We start from the raw sequence: 21,546 nt of genomic DNA on the forward strand, positions 1-21,546 counted from the left end.
GAAAGGGAGAATAGATATTGGTACACAATTAACTGTCCCTGCCACTGCATACCTTTCTGCCACTCAAATATGCATGAGCTCTTCTTTTCACTTAGAACATATGCCTTCTCCCAAAGGGAGACCTTGCAAATACCCCAAACAGTTACAGCATCCAGCCTAAAGTCTGTGACATCTGGGTGATATGAAGTCCTCTCAATCAAGATTGGATAGGAATCCTTACTATTTGCCAAGTTGTCTGCCCTCTTCCACACCCAAAATTAGTGGTGGAAGAGGAATAAGATAGCCTCAATAAAAACCCACATTCACAAAAGGGAAGCAGGCAAAACACACAGTGGTCATTGGTCCATAGTGATTACCAAATCCTGCCAGGCAGTAATTGTGAAGACTCCCTGAGCCGGAAGTGGAGAAAGTGATTTGCTTGGCCTGTGGTTCAGTGTTATGGGAGGAATCTCCTTGTCCATTGTTATCTGGGTTGTTCCTGCTGTTATCCTTCGTGTGTCCATCTAAAGTAGATGTTGGAGAAAGTGCCTTTCTTGGGGCTTCACCACTTGTGCAGCTTATTTCCTGTTGATGTGGGTTTGAGAGATTGGAGTTTGCTGTAGAGGCCAAAAAGCCATAGACAAGAAGGGATTGTCATTTCTTTGGCAATGTATCTTCCTTAAAAACTTAGTAGGATTTCACTCTGTCCATTTAGAGTCAGTTCTACGTGAAATTTCCCATAATATTCTTTCACTGTCCTTTTATTGCATGAAGAATGCTTTCTCTCTTCCTCTTATTTGTAGTTTCTGTGTTGTTTTTTCCTTGATCACTGATCTTTGAGATTTATTAATTTAACTGTTGTTTCCAAAGGACCCAGGTTTTGTTTTAATTTTTTTCTATTTTTTTGTTTTCTGTTTCATTGACTTCCATTTTTTATCTTTATTATGTCTTCCTTCTACTCTCTTTGGATTAAATTTCCTCCTCTTTATCTAGCTTGTACTACATTTTCTTCTATTGCCTTTATAGTTTTATTTCCAAATAAAATATTTATTTCACTTGAACTTTATATTTTCTATGAGGTAGGGGGTCTAACTTAATTTTATCTATGAAAGTGATCTAATTTTCCAAACAACATGGACTAAATAATGTTCTCTTTCTCTAGTGCCACTCTCCATTTTACTAGATTCCTTCTACATGTGTGAATCTGTTTCTGGGCCTTTATTCTGCTTTTTATATTGGCCCACTTGCTTGTTGTATACCAGTATATTAATTACTATATATGAATTACTGTGGCTTTTTAATATATCTTAATAGACATGTAATTTTTCCTTTGTATTACAGATTAATTTTTTTTCTTAGTACCACCTCGATCTTTCACTTAGGCTTAACATTTTATGTTAACATCTTATTTTACCAACTTTTTAGACACTTTATAGAGGTGAATGTATTTTTCCCCTCAGTAACACGATAAATTTCTATTTTATAGTTTTCACACACCCAGTAATCCATACTGATAAATAATATACAGTTGATTCTCATAATTTGTGGGTTCCATATTTGAGAATTTGCTTACTTGCTAAGATTTGTTTGTAATCCCAGAATCAGTACTCGTGGCACGTTTGTGGTCATTTGTGGATATGTGCAAAGCAACAAAAATTTTGTGTCACCCAATGTGCACATTCCTAGCTGACGTCAAACAAGGCGACACTCTGCTTTCTTGTTTCAGCTCATACTGTAAACAAGTGAACTTTTGTGGTCTACTTAGTGCTGCATTTCCCACATTTTTGTGCTACCTCTTGATGACCTTGCTGTTTAAAATGACCCCCAAGTGTAGTGCTGAAGTGCTGTCTAGTGTTCCTAAGTGCAAGAAGGCTGTGATGTGCCTTACAGAGAAAATATGTGTCTTAGATAAGCTGAGTTCAGGCATGAGTTACAGTGCTGTTGGCCATGAGTTTAGTGTTATTAAATCAACAGTATATACTAAATAAGGTGTCTAAACCCAAACACACATAAAACAAGTTTATGTAATGATTGATTGATTGATGAAAATATTGTGACCTGAAGCTTGGTAGAACCTAACCCTGCATTTGTCCTAGGGGCAGTGGTTCCGTTTTCACTAAATCAGTGTTCTGGCAATTTTATAAAATATAACTCCTTGCATAAAGAGACTGCTTATGGTCCTCCAGAATCAGAGGTGGAGTCTTATAACACGTGGGGAGAAAAGGGTAGGCTTTTCTTCCCACAACAGAAAACTGAGGATTATCCCCCAACCCTGACACTTTTCTCACAAAAGTATATCCCTCTTCTGATTTTCCCTTTAGTTAGGTGGCTATCTTGACTCTTGTATACATTTTTAATTCTATAAACAGTGTTTTTAATTAAAAAGTAATACAAATACTCATAGAAGAAATCAAAATAATAAATAATGCTATTTTAAAATATGTACCTTCCCAAGGCTTAACACCATATACAGTTCCCTAAGATATTAGGAGTTCCTTCTGACTACTTCCAAACTGTTAATGCATGGTTAAGTATTTAGCTATCTACTTAAGTACCTCTGTCTGTCTACAGATAGATCTAATGATCAATCTATCTATCTAATCATTCTTCTTTAAAACGAAATGGAGTATCCCCTTCTGTACTTGTTCTTTTTCACTCCTCTATTTTAGAGATTTGTCCAAAGTAGCACATAATATTTTGTAGTTTTCTTTTTTTCCAGTTTTATTGAGATAAAATTTGACATATAGCATTGTATTGGTTTAAGGTATGCAACATACTGATTTGATATATATATATATATATATATATTGCAAAACGATTACCACGCTAAGTTTAGTTAACATCCATCACCTCACATAGTTAGTTTTTTTTTTCTTTGTGATGAGAACTTTTAAGATCTACCCTCAGCAACTTTCAAATATGCAATGCAGAATTGTTAACTATAGTTGCCATGTTGTACATTACATCCCCAGAACTTATTTATCTTATAACTAGAAGATTGCACCTTTTTAGCATTTCCCCCATCCCTCACTCTCTGTCTCTGGCAATCACCCATCTGTTTTCTGTTTCTATGAGTTCTGTTTTTTTGGATTCCACATATAAGTGAGATCATACAGTGTCTTTCTCTGTCTGACTTACTTTATTTAGCATAATGCCTTCAAGGTCTATCCTTGTTGCAGTTGGCAGGACTTCCTTCTTTTTTATGGCTTAATCATATTCCACTGTGTATTTATATCATCTATTCATCTGCCAGTAGATACTTAGGTTGTTTCCATGTCTTGGCTGTCAGAAATGATGCTTCAGTGCACATGGGGGTGTGGATATCTTTTCGAGATAGTGATTTCATTCCCTTCAGATATATACCCAGAAGTGGAATTGCTAGATCATATGGCAGTTTTTTAAAAGAATGTTTGAAGAACCTTCATTCTGTTTTCCATATGGCTGCACCAATTTACATTCTCACCAATAGTGCACAAGCGTTCTCTTTTCTCACCAACACTTAACCTCTTGTCTTTTTGATGATAGCCATTCCAACAGGTGTGAGGTGATATTTCATGTGGTTTGATTTACATTTTCTTGATGACTAGTGATATTGAGCATCTTTTCACATACCTGTTGGCCATTTGTGTGTCTTCTTTGAAAAGATGTCTATTCAGTTCCTCTGCCCATTTTTTAATTGGATTTTTTTTTTTTTTTGCTATTGAGTTGTATGTGTTCTTTATATATTTTGGATATTAACCCCTTATCAGATAAATGATTTGCAAATATTTTTTCCCATTCTGTAGGTTGCCTTTTCCTTTTGTTGATGGTTTCCTTGGCTATGCAAACTTTTGGTTTGATGTAGTCCCAACTTGCTTGTTTTTGCTTTCTTTGCCTTTGCTTTTGGTGTCAAATCCAAAAAAACATCGCCAAGACTGATGTCAAGGAGCTTACCCCTTGTTTTCTTCTAGGAGTGTTAGGATTTCAGGTCTTATGTTCAAGTCTTTAATCCATTTTGAGTTGATTTTTGTGTATGGTGCAAGATAGGCATCCAGTTTCATTCTTTTACATGTGGCTGTCCAGTTTTCCGAGCACCATTTATTGAAGAGACTATCCTGTCCCCATTGTCTGTTCTTGGCTCCTTTGTTGTAAATTAATTGACCCTATATGTATGGATTTATTTCTTGGTTCTCTGTTTTGTTCTGTTGATCTATGTGTCTGTTTTTATGCCAATACCATACTGCTTTGATTACTCTAGCTTTGTAATATAGTTTGAAATCAGGACACACCATGCCTTCAGCTTTATCCATCTTTCTCAGGATTGCTTTGGCTAGTTGAGATTTTTTTGTGGTTCCATACAAGTTTTAGGATTGTTTATTCTTTTTCTGTGAAAAATGCCATTGAAAATTTTTTTTTTTTTTTTTGTGGTATGCGGGCCTCTCACTGTTGTGGCCTCTCCCGTTGTGGAGCACAGGCTCCGGACACGCAGGCTCAGCGGCCATGGCTCACGGGCCCAACCACTCTGCGGCACGTGGGATCTTCCCGGACCGGGGCACGAACCCGTGTCCCCTGCATCGGCAGGTGGACTCTCAACCACTGCGCCACCAGGGAAGCCCCCATTGAAATTTTGATAGGGATTGTATTGAATCTATAGATTGCTTTGGGTAGTATGGACATTTAAAAAATGTTAATTATTCTAATCCATGAACACAAAATTTCTTTCCATTTGTTTGTATCTTCTTCAGTTTCTTTCATCAATGTCTTATAGTTTTCAGTGTATAGATCTTTCACTTCCTTGGTTAAGTTTATTCTTAAGTATCTTTTTCTTTTTGAAGTTATCATAAATGGGATTGTTTTCCTAATTTCTCTGATAGTTTATTAGTGTATAGAAATGCAAGTAATTTTTGTGTATTAATTTTGTATCCTGCAACTTTACTGACTTTGTTTATTTGTTCTAACAGTTTCTCTTTTTTTGGTGGAGTTTTAAAGTTTTCTATATATAATGTCACCTGCAAATAGAACAGGTTTACTTCTTCCTTTCTGATTTGGATGTCTTTTATTTATTTTTCTTGCCTAATTGCTCTGGCTAGGACTTCCAATACTATGTTGAATAAAAGTGGTGAGAATGGGCATCCTTGTTTTGTTCCTGATCTTTTATACCTGGAATAAATGCCACTTGATGCTTTTAATGTATTGTTGAATTTGGTTTGTTAATATTTTGTTGAGGATTCTTGCATCTATGTTCACATGTGATACTGGCCTGTAATTTTCTGTTCTTGTGGTATCCTTGTTTGGTTTTGGTAGTAGTGTAACACTGGGCTTGTAAAATGTGTTTGGAAATGTTCCCTCCTATTTTTTGGATGGGATTGAGAAGAATTGATATTAATTACTCTTTAAATGTTTGGTAGAATTCCCTAATGAAGCCATCTGGTTGTGGACCTTTTTTTGTTGTTGGAAGGTTTTTGATTAGTTGTTCAATCTTCTTACTAGTAATTCTTCTGTTCAGATTTTCTGTTTCTTCATGATTGTCTTAGTGGGTTGTATGTTTTTAGGGATCTAAATCTATCCATTTTTTCTAAGTTATCCAATTTGTTGGCATAAAATTGTTCAGAGTAGTCTCTTATGATCCTTTGTATTTGTGTGGTATCATTTGTAATGTCTCCTTTTTCTTTTCTGATTTTATTTATTTGAGTCCTCTCTCTTTGGTCTTGGTCAGTCTAGCTAAAGGTTCGCTTATTTTGTTTATCGTTTAAAAAACCAGCTTAGTTTCTTTTCTATTGTATTTTTACTCTCTATTTCATCTATTCCTGTTCTGATCTTTGTATTTTTCTTTCCTTCTATTAAATTTGGGCTTAGTTTGTTTTTCATTTTATAGTTCCTTGAGGTGTAAAGTTAGGTTGTTTATTTGCAATCTTTCATTTTTCTTATGGATGGAGGTGTTAATTGCTAAAAACTTGACTCTTAGAACTGTCTTTGCTGCATCCCATAAGTTTTGGTACATAGTTTTCATTTGTCTCAAAATATTTTAATTTTCAATTAAATTACTTGCCTCAAGTTATATTCTGACTTCTCCTTTGATTTCTTCTTTGATCCATTGGTTGTTCAGTGGCATGTTTTTTAATCTCCATGTATTTGTGAATTTTCCAATTTTCTTCTTGTAATTGATTTCTAGTTTCATATCACTTTGGTTGGAAAAGATGCTTGGTATGATTTCCATATCCTTAAATTTATTAAGACTTGTTTTGTGGCCTAACATGTGATCTGTCCTGGGGAGTGTCCCATGTGTGCTTGAGAAGAATGTGTATTCTTTTGCTTGGAATGTTCTGTAAATGTCTGTTAAGTCAATCTGATCTAATGTGTAATTTAAGTCCAGTGTTCCTTATGATTTTCTGTGTGAATGATCTATCTATTTTTGAAAGTGGGGTATTAAAGTCCCATACTATAATTGTATTGCTGTTGATTTCTCCCTTCAGGTCTGTTAATATTTGCTTTATATATTTAGGTGCTCCTATGTTGGTCGCATAAACCTTTTTTATTTTCAATTGTTTTATAGTATTCTATTGTATGAGTGAATCATAATTTGTATAACCAATCCTTTATTGATGGACATCTAATTTTTCCCTGTCCTTTGCTAGTATAATGATCAATACTGTCAAAAAAAATCCATTTACATGTGCTTTAAAAAAAATTGAATGCATCAATATGCTGTCTTCACAGTTCACATTGGTTTCTTTAAATGTCTTGTTCTTTCTTTCTCATTGGAATTACTTGCAATTGTTTAATCCAGATTTTAGATGTTAGATTTTTTTCTCTTCCTTAAACCATATTCCCCCATTTCAAAAGTTTTACTCACCAGATACATATGGGTGTGGATATTCATATATATCTTATGTTTTCCTGAATTTCTGGTTGTGACACTGTGTCTTTAGTTGCTAATGGGAACTCCAAGATGACATGATTATTTTCTTCCATGATTCCTGTCACTCTTTTCTTTTTTGATCTCAGTTCAATCAGAGTGATTTAAGCAACCTTCCTTGTTGCTTCCTTAACTGTCAGTACTTCTGAGAAAATATAATTATATCAAGTTAATAATTCATTAAATAGTATATGGAAATTATATATAATTAACTGTATTTAAATTATGATTATATTTTTCAAAGTCAACTTTATGTATGAAAAGGAGTCTATACTAGACAATGCACCACAATGTTAAAGAGTGGTTGTATTTGGTGATAGGATGAAAAGTGATTAATTTTCTTTGTTTTTCTGTGTTTACCAGATTTTTTTTAAAAAATGTGTAACTTTTAAACTTAAAGCAAAAGTTTAAAAAATATGTTAGGTATTCTGCTTTTAGAAAAATTATATTTTCAGCAAATGTTTGGATGATTGAAAATTTCCCAGCTTTTAGAAAAGTTATATTTTCAGCAAATGTTTGGATGATTGAAATTGTGCTAATTTGGGAAACAATGTTAGGAAAATAATGTCCATATCCTCAGGCTGGCCCATGATCTATTGCCTCTTTTCAAGATGATATAATGTCTGTTTTTCTTTTGTTTTGTTCTTGTCCAAGAGTGCTCCACAATCTCAGAATAAACCAAAAACCATCATGCACTAAGATGTGTGCACCTACATACACATGCATGCATCTCCCTCACACTCACACACTTTCTCTCTCACGTACACAAACACACACACAACTACTCATCAGAAGTTCTCTATTAGGCCTGAAAGCAGGCAGCACTAAGGCCAACTACAAATATTATTCATCAAATCTGGACACATTTCTTCAGGTTTTTCTGGTAAACATAGGTAGAACCTGATTGTAGAGGAGAATATGTTTAGCCACTAGATACAGACTGAAGATATTTTGAAAAAGTTATATTCATGAATGCTGCATCGAAATTGTGATATGCAGAGAGAAGTTCTTAAATAGTGCCAAAACTATAACATATTAATAGGAGACTGGATTATGTCTACAGGGCACTTGTTTTGTGTAAGTTATAAAACTTAAAGTCAAGAGGATTTCTCATTTGTGAGACCCTTGTGTAAGGACATGTAAACATTCCTTTGCATTTATAAAGAGAAAGCTGGTTTCTATGCAAAAGATCCTTTGAATTTAAAAAGACAAAGTCTGATTTCTATGGTTATTTTCCTAGTAAATTTGCCATATTAAACATACAACTTTTGGGAATTCCTTGGTGGTCCAGTGGTTAGGACTCCATGCTTCCACTGCAGGGGGCACAGGTTCAGTCCCTCCCTGGGGAACTAAGATCACGCATGCTGTGCAGCACAGCCAAAAAAAATACATAAATAAGCAAACATACAACTTTTATCTGGATTCAGACCTGAGAATTTTGTGTTATTACTTCTAGGGATGCTGTATATCATCCTGATAGCTTTGCTGTCTACTTAGGGACCTTTGTGGGTTATACAGAAGTAGAGTGGCTAGACCAGTTTTGAAAATTAAAAGATTTTCTCATCCAAGCCAAATTTTAGAGTGTGGTGATTAAGAACCTGGGCTCTGATGATAGATCTCATTTCAAATCGCAGATCTACAACGTATTAGCAGTGTGACTTTGGGTAAGTCGTTTAACCTTTTTAAAGATCCATTTCCTTCCCATTTAATTTTGAGAGCCAAACAGGATAATACATGTAAAGCATTGAGCAGTGCCTATCATACTCAATGAATGTGAGCTGCATAATAATTGGTATTACTGTGAGTACCAGTAATACTATAAAGGGCTACCTGGATGTACCTTCTCATCCCCAGTGCTCTCAACTCTGGATCACATTCTGTAGAGCCATGGGCCATGCCTCCCTGATGATTACCTTCTTCTACTTGATCAATTCTGCTTTGTCCAGGCAGGGGAATTACACAAACAGCAAAGTGGTCATTTACTAGGAATGCTGTAAGCTTCAGCACGGCTTTAAAGTTGATGGACAGAAGCATCTCTGAAGCACATTAGTAATTTGGTTTAAAAGAAAAAGCTGAATATTAAAAAGTGGGCATAGCCCAAAGTTACTGTAGGCATTTTCAAAGCATTTGAGAATGTTTTAGAAGTTATCTATAGTCCAGGTACAGCACAAACCTCTTTCTCTTTAACATACAGCCCATGGGACATAAAGAGACTCTCTCTGCACTTATGAAAGCAGTTCTTATGGGTCAGTTCCATTTCTCATTTGAAAGGAAAACTGCACCTGGGCAAGGCTTTCCTGGTAACAGAAGCCAAAGGCAATGTTTGGATCTACCATTAAATTAGAGACTGTTGGAAATTCTAGAAACAAAAACCCCATTTGTTCCAGAAATAGCACTATTTAAAGAGTGCCTGGCACACAGTAGGTCCTCAAATTATATCTGGTGAGTGAATGAATGAATGAACAAAAGGATGGATGAGGAGGTAACTTGGTGGTGTCTCTCTTTGTATTTTGACTTCAGAGGCACCAGAAACTGTTCAGCCAGGTGCCACGGCCCAGCCTGCCAGCTCACATTCTTTGCCACACATTAAGCAGCAGCTGCGGAATGAAGACTGCTACCACGGCAAGCTGAGCAGGAAAGCAGCAGAGAGCCTCTTGGTAAAGGATGGGGACTTTTTGGTTCGAGAGAGTACAACATCTCCTGGCCAGTATGTGCTGAGTGGGCTACAGGGAGGCCAGGCAAAACATCTTCTCCTGGTGGATCCCGAAGGCAAGGTATTATTGACCCCCATTAGAGTTTCACAGGATCTTGTGATTCAGGTTACTCTGAGTGATAGGTCTAAAGCCTGATACTGAAGAGTATTTAAGGTTAAGGGTTTACTTTTTCTTGAACCCTCCAGCTAGAGCAGGAAGTGGTAAATAGAGGCTAGTGGAGGGGTTTGAGTGGGAGCCACCCTAGAGGATCACTTAGAGGACAGCCTCTTTCTGCCCTTCTCAGTGCAGTTCAGTGAGTTAAATGAATACCTCCTACATGGAAGTACGGGGATTCACACTTAACTATTAACTATGCCTACATGGAAGTACGGGGATTCACACTTAACTATTCACACTTAACTATTGATCACACTTAACTATTAACTTAACTTAACTAACTTAACAAAAACAGAGTCCTTGCTCTCAGGGTGCTTATAATTTCACAAGACGATGCTTAAATAATTATGGATGAATAACATAAGAATGGTTCAACCAAAGCATTATGGTGTTTCTCAGGATAGAAGGGGGTGCTCTGATTGAGGCAAACTGAAAAGGCTTCTTGCAGGGTCTGACATGTAAGAGGAACCTTGAAAGAGGGCAAAAGTTTTAAAGGGAGACATTTGGAGCATAAGGAAGGAATCACAGGAGCAAACAGAGCGGTAGAATGGTATTAAATAAAAGAGGTATGGCTAGAGCGGAGGATACCTGTAGACAGAAATGATCCTGGACAAAAAACAATTATCAAAATAGTAATAGTAAGTTCTTCTCTATAAATAATTACTATAAATTTAAGTGGATTAAACTTCCCAAACAAAAGATGCAGAATAACTGGATGGAGAGCTAAATGGACAGGATCCAACTATATGTATGCTATTTATAGGAGGCTCACTTTAGATTTAAGGACACACATAGGCTGAAAGTGAATGGATGGAAAAAGATATTACATGCAAATAATAACCAAAAGAGAGCAGAGGTGGTCATGCTTTTATGAGGCAAAATATTTGTAGGAATATATATGATAGAACGTATCAAAAAGTAACATGGCAAAAAGGTTGCTTGCAAATTTGGATTGGGTGACAGTGTTTACCATTTTCCTAACTGGGAATGACAGTTGCTTTAAAAAGGTAATGGGGGGGGGGACCTTAAAGATGGCAGAGGAGTAAGACGTGGACATCACCTTCCTTCCCACAAATACATCAAAAATACATCTACATGTGGAACAACTCCTACAGAACACCTCCTGAATGCTGGCAGAAGACCTCAGAATTCCCAAAAGCAAGAAACTCCCCATGTACCTGGGTAGGGCAAAAGAAAAAATAAAAATCAGAGACAAAAGAATAGGGACGGGACCTGTACCTCTGGGAGGGAGCTGTGAAGGAGGAAAAGTTTCCACACACTAGGAAGCCCCTTCACTGGAGGAGACGGGGGGTGGATTGGGGGGAAGCTTCGGAGCCATGGAGGAGAGCGCACCAACAGTGGTGTAGAGGGAAAAGCGGAGAGATTCCTGCACAGAGGATCCGTGCTGACCAGCACTCACCAGCCTGAGAGGATTGTCTGCTCACCCGCCAGGGTGGGTGGGGGCTGGGAGCTGAGGCTCGGGCTTCGGAAGTCAGATCCCAGGGAGAGGACGGGGGTTGGCTGAGTGAACACAACCTGAAGGGGGCTAGTGCGCCACAGCTAGCCAGGAGGGAGTCCACGAAAAAGTCTGGAACGCCTAAGAGGCAAGAGACCATTGTTTCGGGGTGCGTGAGGAGAGGGGATTCAGAGCACTGCCTAAACGAGCTCTGGAGACGGGCAGGAGACACGGCTATCAGCATGGACACCAGAGACGGCCATGAAATGCTAAGGCTGCTGCTGCAGCCACCAAGAAGCCTGTGTGCAAGCACAGGTCACTCTCCACACCTCCCCTACTGGGAGCCTCTGCAGCCCACCACTACCAGGGTCCCATGATCCACAGACAACTTCCCCGGGAGAACACGTGGTGCACCTCAGGCTGTTGCAACGTCACGCTGGCCTCTGCCTCCACAGGATCGCCCCGCATTCTGTACCCCTCCCTCCACCTGGCCTGACTGAGCCAGAGGCCCCTAATTAGCCACTCCTTTAACTGCCTCCTGTCTGGGTGAAGAGCAGAAACCAGAGGGCGACCTACATGAAGATGCGAGGCGAAATCCACAGCTGAACCCAGGAGCTGTGCGAACAAAGAAGAGAAAGGGAACTCTCTCCCAGCAGCCTCAGGAGCAGCAGATTAAATCTCCACAATCAGCTTCATGTACCCTGCGTCTGTGGAATACCTGAATAGACAACGAACCATCCCAAAATTGAGGTGGTGGACCTTGGGAGCAACTGTAGACTTGGGGTTTGCTTTCTGCACCGAATTTGTTTCTGGTTTTATGTTTATCTTAGTTTAGTATTTAGAGCTTATTATCATTGGTAGATTTGTTTATTGATTTGGTGGCTCTCTTCCTTTTTTTTTTAATATAGATATATGTATATATATATATATATATGTATATATATATATTTTTTTTCCTTATTCTCTTTTTGTGAGTGTGAATGTTTATTCTTCTTTGTGTGATTTTGTCCGTATAGGTTTGCTTTTACCATTTCTCCTAGGGTTCTGTCTGTCCATTTTTTTTTTTTTAGTATAGTTTTTAACACTTGTTATCATTGGTGGATTTGTTTGTTAGTTTGGTTGCTCTCTTCTTTCTTTTTTTTTAATTTATTTTTATTTTTTTAATTACTTTTTAGTTTTTTTATTTTAATAAAATTTATTTTTTATTTTAAAATTTTTATTTATTTATTTATTTTCTTTCTTTCTTTTTTCTCTCTTTTCTTCTGAGCCTCGTGGCTGACAGGGTTTTGGTGCTCTGGCCAGGTATCAGGCCTGAGCCTCTGAGGTGGGGGAGCCAAGTTCAGGACATTGGTCCACCAGAGACCTCCTGGCCCCACGTAATATCAATTGGTGGAGCTCTCCCACAGCTCTCCGTCTCAAAGCTAAGACCCAGCTCCACTGAACGACCAGCAAGCTCCGGTGCTGGACACCACATGCCAAACAACTAGCAAGACAGGAGCACAACTCCACCCATTAGCAGAGAGACTGCCTAAAATCATACTACGTTCTCAGACACCCCAAAACACACCACCGGACGCGGTCCTGCCCACCAGAAAGACAAGATCCAGCCTCATCCACCAGAACACAGGCAGCAGTCTTGTCCACCAGGAAGCCTACACAACCCACTGAACCAGCTTTACCCACTGGGGGCAGACACCAAAAATGGGAACTATGAACCTGCAGCCTGTGAAAAGGAGACTGCAAACACAGTAAGTTAAGCAAAATGAGAAGACAGGGAAACACACAACAGATGAAGGAGCAGGGTAAAAACCACCAGACCTAACAAATGAAGAGGAAATAGACAGTCTACCTGTAAAAGAATTCAGAGTAATGACAGTAAAAGTAAAGATGATCCAAAATCTTGGAAATAGAATTGAGAAACTATAAGAATGGTTAAATAAGGACTTAGAAGAACTAAAGAGCAAACAAACAATGATGAACAACACAATAAATGAAATTAACGATTCTCTAGGAGGAATCAATAGCAGAATAACTGAGGCAGATGAATGGATAAATGACCTGGAAGATAAAATAATGCAAACAACTACCGCAGAGCAGAATAAAGAAAAAAGAATGAAACGAATTGAGTACAGTCTCAGAGACCTCTGGGACAACATTAACTGCACCAATATTCGAATTATAGGGGTCCCAGAAGAAAAGAAAAGAAAGGGACTAAGAAAATATTTGAAGAGATTACAGTTGAAAACTTCCCTAATATGGGAAAGGAAATAGTCAATCAAGTCCAGGAAGCACAGAGAGTCCCATACAGGATAAATCCAAGGAGAAACATGCCAAGACACATATTAATCAAACTATCAAAAATTAAATACAAAGAAAAAATATTGAAAGAAAGGGAAAAGCAACAAATAACGTACAAGGGAATCCCCATAACGTTAACAGCTGATCTTTCAGCAGACATTCTGCAAACCAGAAGGGAGTGGCAGGACATATTTAAAGTGATGAAAGGGAAAAACCTACAACCAAGATTACTCTACCCAGCAAGGATCTCATTCAGATTCAATGGAGAAATTAAAACCTTTACAGACAAGTGAAAGCTAAGACAGTTCAGCACCACCAAACCAGCTTTACAACAGATGCTAAAGGAACTTCTCTAGGCAGGAGACACAAGAGAAGGAAAAGACCTACAATAACAAACCCAAAACAATGAAGAAAATGATAATAGGAACATACATATTGATAATTACCTTAAATGTAAATGGATTAAATGCTCCAACCAAAAGACATAGACTGGCTGAATGGATAAAAAAACAATATTTGCTGTCTACAAGAGACCCACTTCAGACCTAGGGACACATACAGATTGAAAGTGAGGGGATAGAAAAAGATATTCCATGCAAATGTAAATCATAAGAAAGCTGGAGTAGCATTTCTCCTATCAAACAAAATAGATTTTAAAATAAAGACTATTACAAGAGACAAAGAAGGACACTACATAATGATCAAGGGATCAATCCAAGATGAAGATACAACAATTGTAAATACTTATGCACCCAACATAGGAGCACCTCAATACATAAGGCAAATGCTAACAGCCATAAAAGGGGAAATCGACAGTAACATAGTCATAGTAGGGGACTTTAACACCCCACTTTCACCAATGGGCAGTTCATACAAAATGAATATAAAGAAGGAAACATAAGTTTTAAATGATATTTTAAACAAGATGGACTTAATTGATATTTATAGGTCATTCCATCCAAAAACAACAGAATACACTTTCTTCTCAAGTGCTCATGGAACATTCTCCAGGATAGATCATATCTTGGGTCACAAATCAAGCCACAGTACATTTAAGAAAATTGAAACCGTATCAGGTATCTTCTGTGACCACACCGCTATGAGACTAGATATCAATTACAGGAAAAAAATCTGTAAAAAATGCAAACACATGGAGGCTAAACAATACACTACTAAATAACCAAGAGATCACTGAAGAAATCAAAGAGGAAATAAAAAAATACCTAGAAACAAATGACAGTGAAAACGCAATGACCCAAAACCTATGCGATGCAGCAAAAGCAGTTCTAAGAGGGAATTTTATAGCAATACAACCTACCTCAAGGAAAAAGAAACATCTCAAATAAACAACCTTATCTTACACCTAAAGTAATTAAAGAAAGAAGAACAAAAAAACCTCCAAAGTTAGCAGAAGGAAAGAAATCATAAAGATCAGATCAGAAATAAATGAAAAAGAAATTAAGGAAACGATAGCAAAGATCAATAAAACTAAAAGCTGGTTCTTTGAGAATATAAACAGACTTGATAAAGCATTAGCCAGACTCATCAAGAAAAAAAGGAAGAACACTCAAATCAATAGAATTAGAAATAAAAAGGAGAAGTAACAACTGACACTTCAGAAATACAAAGGATCGTGAGAGATTACTACAAGCAATTCTATGCCAATAAAATGGACAACCTGGAAGAAATGAACAAATTCTTAGGAAAGCACAACCTTCTGAGACTGAACCAGGAAGAAATAGAAAATATAAACAGACCAATCACAAGCACTGAAATTGAGACTGTGATTAAAAATCTTCCAACAAACAAAAGCCCAGGACCAGAGGGCTTCACAGGTGAATTCTATCAAACATTTAGAGAAGAGCTAGCACCTATCCTTCTCGAACTCTTCCAAAAAGTTGCAGAGGGAGGAACACTCCCAAACTCATTCTACGAGGCCACCATCACCCTGATACCAAAATCAGACAAAGATGTCACAGAAAAAGAAAACTACAGACCAATATCACTGATGAACATAGATGCAAAAATCCTCAACAAAATACTAGCAAACAGAATCCAATAGCACATTAAAAGGATCATACACCACGATCAAGTGGGATTTATCCCAGAGATGCAAGGATTCTTCAATATACACAAATCAATCAATGTTATAAACCATATTAACAAATTGAAGGATAAAAACCATATGATCATCTCAGATGCAGAAAAAGCTTTTGACAAAATTCAACTCCTATTTATGATAAAAACCTTCTAGAGAGTAGGCATAGGGGGAACTTACCTCAACATAATGAAAGCAGACATGATAAACCCACAGCCAACATCATTCTCAATGGTGAAAAACAAACCATTTCCTCTAAGATCAGGAACAAGACAAGTTTGTCCACTCTCACCACTATTATTCAACATAGTTTTGGAAGGTTTAGCCACAGCAATCAAAGAAAAAGAAATGAAAGGAATCCAAATCAGAAAAGAAGAAGTAAAACTGTCACTGTTTGCAGATGACATGACACTATGCATAGAGAGTCCTAAAGATTCTACCAGAAAACCACTAGATCTAATCAATGAATTCAGTAGAGTAGCAGGATACAAAATTAATGCACAGAAATCTCTTGCATCCCTATACACTAATGATGAAAAATCAGGAAGAGAAATTAAGGAAACACTCCCATGTACCATTGCAGCAAAAAGAATAAAATACCTAGGAATAAACCTACCAAAGGAGACAAAAGACCTGTATGCAGAAAACTATAAGACACTGATGAAAGAAATTAAAGATGATACAAACAGATGGAGAGGTATACCATGTTCTTGGATTGGAAGAATCAACATTGTGAAAATGACTATACTACTGAAAGCAATCTATGGATTCACGGCAGTCTTTCTCAATCTACCAATGGCATTTTTCACAGAACTAGAACAAAAAATTTCACAATTTGTATGGAAACACAAAAGACCCCCAATAGCCAAAGCAATCTTAAGAAAGAAAAACGGAGCTGGAGGAATCAGGCTTCTTGACTTCAGACTATACTACAGAGTTACAGTAATCAAGACAGTATGGTACTGGCACAAAAAAAGAAATATAGATCAATGGAACAGGATAGAAAGCCCAGAGATAAACCCATGCACATATGGTCACCTTATCTTTGATAAAAGAGGCAAGAATATACAAAGGAGAAAAGACAACCTCTTCAATAAGTGGTGCTGGGAAAACTGGACAGCTACATGCAAAATAATGAAATTAGAACACTCCCTAACACCATACACAAAAATAAACTCAAAATGGATTAAAGACCTAAATGGCCGGACACTTATAAAACTCTTAGAGGAACACATAGGCAGAACACTCTATGACTCTCTATGAACACTCTATAACACTCTATGACATAAAACACAGCAAGATCATTTCTGACCCACCTCCTAGATAAATGGAAATAAAAACAAAAATAAACAAATGGGACCTAAGAAATTTAAAAGCTTTTGCATAGCAAAGGAAACCATAAACAACACGAAAAGACAACCCTCAGAATGGGAGAAAATATTTGCAAATGAAGCAATTGACAAAGGATAATCTCCAAAATATACAAGCAGCTCATGCAGCTCAATATAAAAACAAACAAACAACCCACTCCAAAAATGGGCAGAAGACCTAAATAGACATTCTCCGAAGAAGATATACAGATTGCCAACAAACACACGTAAGGATGTTCAACATCACTAATCATTAGAGAAATGCAAATCAAAACTACAATGAGATATCATCTCACACCGGTCAGAATGGCCATCATCAAAAGATCTACAAACAATAAATGCTGGAGAGGGTGTGGAGAAAAGGGAACCCTCTTGCACTATTGGTGGGAATGTAAATTGATACAGCCACTATGCAGAACAGTATGGAGGCCTTAAAAAACTGAAACTAGAACTACCATACGACCCAGCAATTCCACTACTGGGCATATATCCTGAGAAAACCATAATTTAAAAAGAGTCATGTACCACAATGTTCATTGGAGCTCTATTTACAATAGCCAGGACATGGAAGCAACCTAAGTGTCCATCGACAGATGAATGGATAAGATACAGAAGATGTGGCAGATATATACAGTGGAATATTACTCTGCCATAAAAAGAAACGAAATTGAGTTATTTGTAGTGAGGTAGATGGACCTAAAGACTGTCATATAGAGTGAAGTAAGTCAGAAAGAGAAAAACAAATACCATATGATAGCACATATATATGGAATCTAAAAAAAAAAATGGTTCTGAAGAACCTCGGACAGGAATAAAGATGCAGACACAGAGAATGGACTTGAGGACATGGGGAGGGGGAAGGGTAAGCTGGGACGAAGTGAGAGAGTGGCATGGACATATATACACTACCAAATGTAAAATAGCTAGTGGAAAGCAGCCGCATAGCACAGGGAGATCAGATCGGTGCTCTGTGACCACCTAGAGGTGTGGGATAGGGAGGGTGGGAGGGAGACACAAGAGGGAGATATGGGGATACATGTATATATATAACTGATTCACTTTGTTATACAGCAGAAACTAACGCACCATTGTAAAGCAATTATACTCCAATAAAATGTAATTGGGGGGACTTTCCTGGTGGTCCAGTGGTTAAGACCTTGCCTTCCAATGCAGGCAGGTGTGGGTTCGATCCCTGGTCAGAGAGCTAAGATTCCACATGCCTCGGGGCCAAAAAAAAAAAAAAAAAGGAAATATAAAACAGAAGCAATATTGTAACAAATTCAATAAAGACTTTAAAAATGGTCCACATCAAAGGAAAAAAAATCTTAAAAAAAATAAATTAAAAAAAATGCAATTGGGAATGAGAAAATTGTTTACTAAGGGATCCAGAATTGAAAAGTATCTTTATTTTTCTTTATTCAGCAGTTACCTCATTCAAGGATATGTCTGTTTTTACCCTATGATTGTTTATGCGTTTCAGGAGAACCATTATCATTTAACCTAAATACATTTGTATTTCCTTTTCAAGGTGAGGACCAAGGATCATGTATTTGATAATGTTGGCCACCTTATCAGGTACCACATGGATAATAGTTTGCCAATCATCTCTTCTGGAAGCGAAGTAAGCCTTAAACAACCAGTGAGAAAAGATAATAATCCAGTACTTTTGCATTCCAACAAATGACAGTATGGAAGTACCGTCACACTGATACTTCAGGAAAGTCCATTTTGTATTAGGACACAAAAATAATTCACACTTGGTTTCTAGATAAATTAGAGCACAAACTGCGAAGTGTATCTTTCTGAGACCATCATGGACTAGGTCCTTTATAAAACAAAGAACTAACAAAAATTGATCTTCAGAAAGTGAAAATCAGAAAAGGGGAAGAGGATGGGTCCCTTTGAAAAGAAAGTATACATATGCACGGATGTCACTTTTTAAGGCCATATTGCATTGATAACAAACTAAAAAAAGCACAATTAAAATTTCACGTGCTGAAGACAACTTGAATGAACTGCTGGGGCAGTGGTATGTGCCTTTCAACTTGATAATTTGGGGACATTTTCATATTGGGGAGATTAGTTCTAAATGTCTTCATATTCTATAACTATAAAAACATTTGCCAAAAAAGTTTTTCCTTGTTATAAAAATAAGAAGCCATTTGCTTAATAGTTATTGACTTTATTACATTTTCTGTTTGGTAACCCTTTCACCTCAGTGTTAAAATAAATTTGACATTGAATTTGGACTGTGTCTATACCAGTGGAATCAAATCAAGGGCCACTGAAAGCATTGGTCAGTTTCATTGGCCTGTCCCATTTGCTGTTTAAAGGGCTGGAGCCCAAATGTTTTGTCCTAGTATTTCTCAATCTTTGCTATTCGGACTGTTTGTATGCAACATATGACAAACTAAAGAAGCCAAATCTATGTCATTTCTGATTTCATCGTATTTCTCCCTCCTTGCCTCTCCCCCTCACCCTTCCCCCCAAAAAAGAGCTCATGAGTGCATGGATTTAAAAGATGGCAAACAAACCAGTGTTCTTCATATTCAGTCTCCAAATTGGTTCCATTCTTATTTAAAGCACCGAATTTATTTTAAAGTATGGGGAAATATCCCCTTGATTGGTGGTGACTGAATCATAGGCCCTCATCTACATGTATCCTTAGCACCTTTTCTAGATATGACCAGGCAGAATGTACCAGGGAGAAAACACTGAATGAAACAATTGGAAAGGTTTGACACATGCAGGCACACTTGGTAAACCAACGATGTAATGAAGCGTTGTGTAAGCAAAAGCACTGGACTGGGCCTCATTGTGACCTTGAGCAACTTGCTGAACCTGTCTGGACTCCAGTTTCCTTGTCTATAAAATGAGGGAGCTGGGCTAGGTGAATTCATAGGTCCATTTCAGCCCTAACATAATATGAATTTATAAAAGGCAAATTTTTCATTTATTAGGGGTCAGTGTTGATAACCAGTCTGTATAATTAAGCTTGAAACTGCAGCTTTTTCCTTTAGTCTGTGTCTGTGCTCATTGAGATCATCATTCAGATAGCAGAGATCTGGAGCCTTTCAGTTAAAAACACTGAAACTTTGGAAAAATATAAGTGATGGTAGTAGAAGTAGATTTGGTTATTTTGAGTGGCAGAAAACGGCTTCGGTCTCAGCCCTCTACCTGCCTTTGCATATAGAGATATGGCCATTATTTTAGAGTTTTTTGTGTTTATTTTTTTTATCTTGAGTTATCTGGACAATTGCCTTAATTCCACTTCACTTTGGATGTGTAGATACAACTTAATCTTTGTAATTGTGAAACGTTTGCTAAGTTTTAAGTAAAATGAGAGAAACTTCTTTCACAGAGAAATCATCAGAAACCAAGCACACTGAACTCTAGTATGTTTATGTGAAGGTTTATGCTTTTAATTTACTTTTACTGCCATTGGCTTCTTAGATAGGTTTGTTTCCTTTTATACAACTAGGAAATAATGTATGTTTCCTCAATTTTGCATACACTGTAGTTCTTGATTATTTGTCCTCGTAAAGGGGATGAGCATGGGTGTAAATCAGCGAAGTTTATGGGTGATCTTATTATCTTAACAGAGACAGAGCAGGGCTGTGGTCTCATTCTGGTTGAGCAGAGTGATAACTGGGTGGCCAGAAGAAGTTCTTGATAGAAGATGATGCAAAGAGTATAGCTGGCGTGAGCAGGACGCATAGATGGTCAGTGTTTGACTGTAACGGTGTGGTAGTTGGATGAGCAAACACCACACCTGCAACAACGGGCACAGTTAAGGGAAACAACAAAAGAAGTGTTTGCCTGCATGCTCTTTTAATGTCACATCCTTATCTTCATCTGTCTTAAGGTGGAAATCCATTTGCATATAAATACCTGTAAACAACTTAAAAATAATAAATGGTTATTGCTTTGTGATGACTGACAGTATATGTCTGTTGTTTGGGATTTGGAAAATTTATCGTCTGTAGGATGTATCAGGGTCCTGACAGGAAACAGCTGGCTCACTTAAATTCGGTGACTAGAGGAGAGTTTGGTAAAGGGACTATTGACAAAGGTGTGGGCGAAGTATGGAGAAGCCACAGGGGAGGATGCAGTGGTCTTCAACCAGTGAAGGAGTAGGGGAGGGAGCAGTAACAGAATCTGGTGGGAGAGCTGTGTGAATGGGCTGCCTTTTAGGAGCTGTGGCCTACAGAGGAGGCACTTAACCAGCCCTGGGGACTCCACTGGGAGGAGGCTAAGGGGCATTATGCTCAGTGGACGAAGGATAGCCTTTCAGCAAATGATGCTGGAGCAGCGATACATCTGTAGGCAAAAGAATGAACCTCACACTTTATGTAAACATTAGCTCAAATGGATTATGGACTTAAGTGTGAAATGTAAAACTGTGATAACTTTTAGGAAAGAACAACATAGAGGAAAGTCTTTAGGATATAAGGCAAGGCAAAGAGTCCTTAGACATGATCTGTTAAAGGAAAAACTGGTATGTTGTACTTCATCAAAAGTACACATTTTGGGGAATTCCTGGTGGTCCAGTGGTTAGGACTTTGCACTCTCACTGCTGA

The 21,546-nt window shown here is 37.6% G+C and overlaps 1 protein-coding gene across 5 annotated transcripts in view; it reads left to right on the forward strand.

Annotated features, from left to right (window-relative positions):
- Positions 1-20,908, forward strand: part of SHC4 (SHC adaptor protein 4) — a 164,988-nt gene extending 144,080 nt beyond the window's left edge. For 3 of the 5 annotated variants that reach the window (XM_049706061.1, XM_049706059.1, XM_033408413.1), the window contains 3 exons: positions 8,509-8,538; positions 9,395-9,648; positions 18,495-20,908. In XM_049706061.1, the coding sequence (XP_049562018.1) occupies positions 8,509-8,538; positions 9,395-9,648; positions 18,495-18,650 (440 nt within the window). In that variant the 3' untranslated portion in view covers positions 18,651-20,908. The remainder of the gene's footprint in view (positions 1-8,508; positions 8,539-9,394; positions 9,649-18,494) is intronic. The other 2 variants (XM_033408412.2, XM_004281302.3) reach the window with 1 other exon arrangement.
- Positions 20,909-21,546: the final 638 nt, after the last annotated feature.

Source organism: Orcinus orca, chromosome 2, assembly GCF_937001465.1.
Source record: "Orcinus orca chromosome 2, mOrcOrc1.1, whole genome shotgun sequence".
Taxonomy (NCBI): domain Eukaryota; kingdom Metazoa; phylum Chordata; class Mammalia; order Artiodactyla; family Delphinidae; genus Orcinus; species Orcinus orca.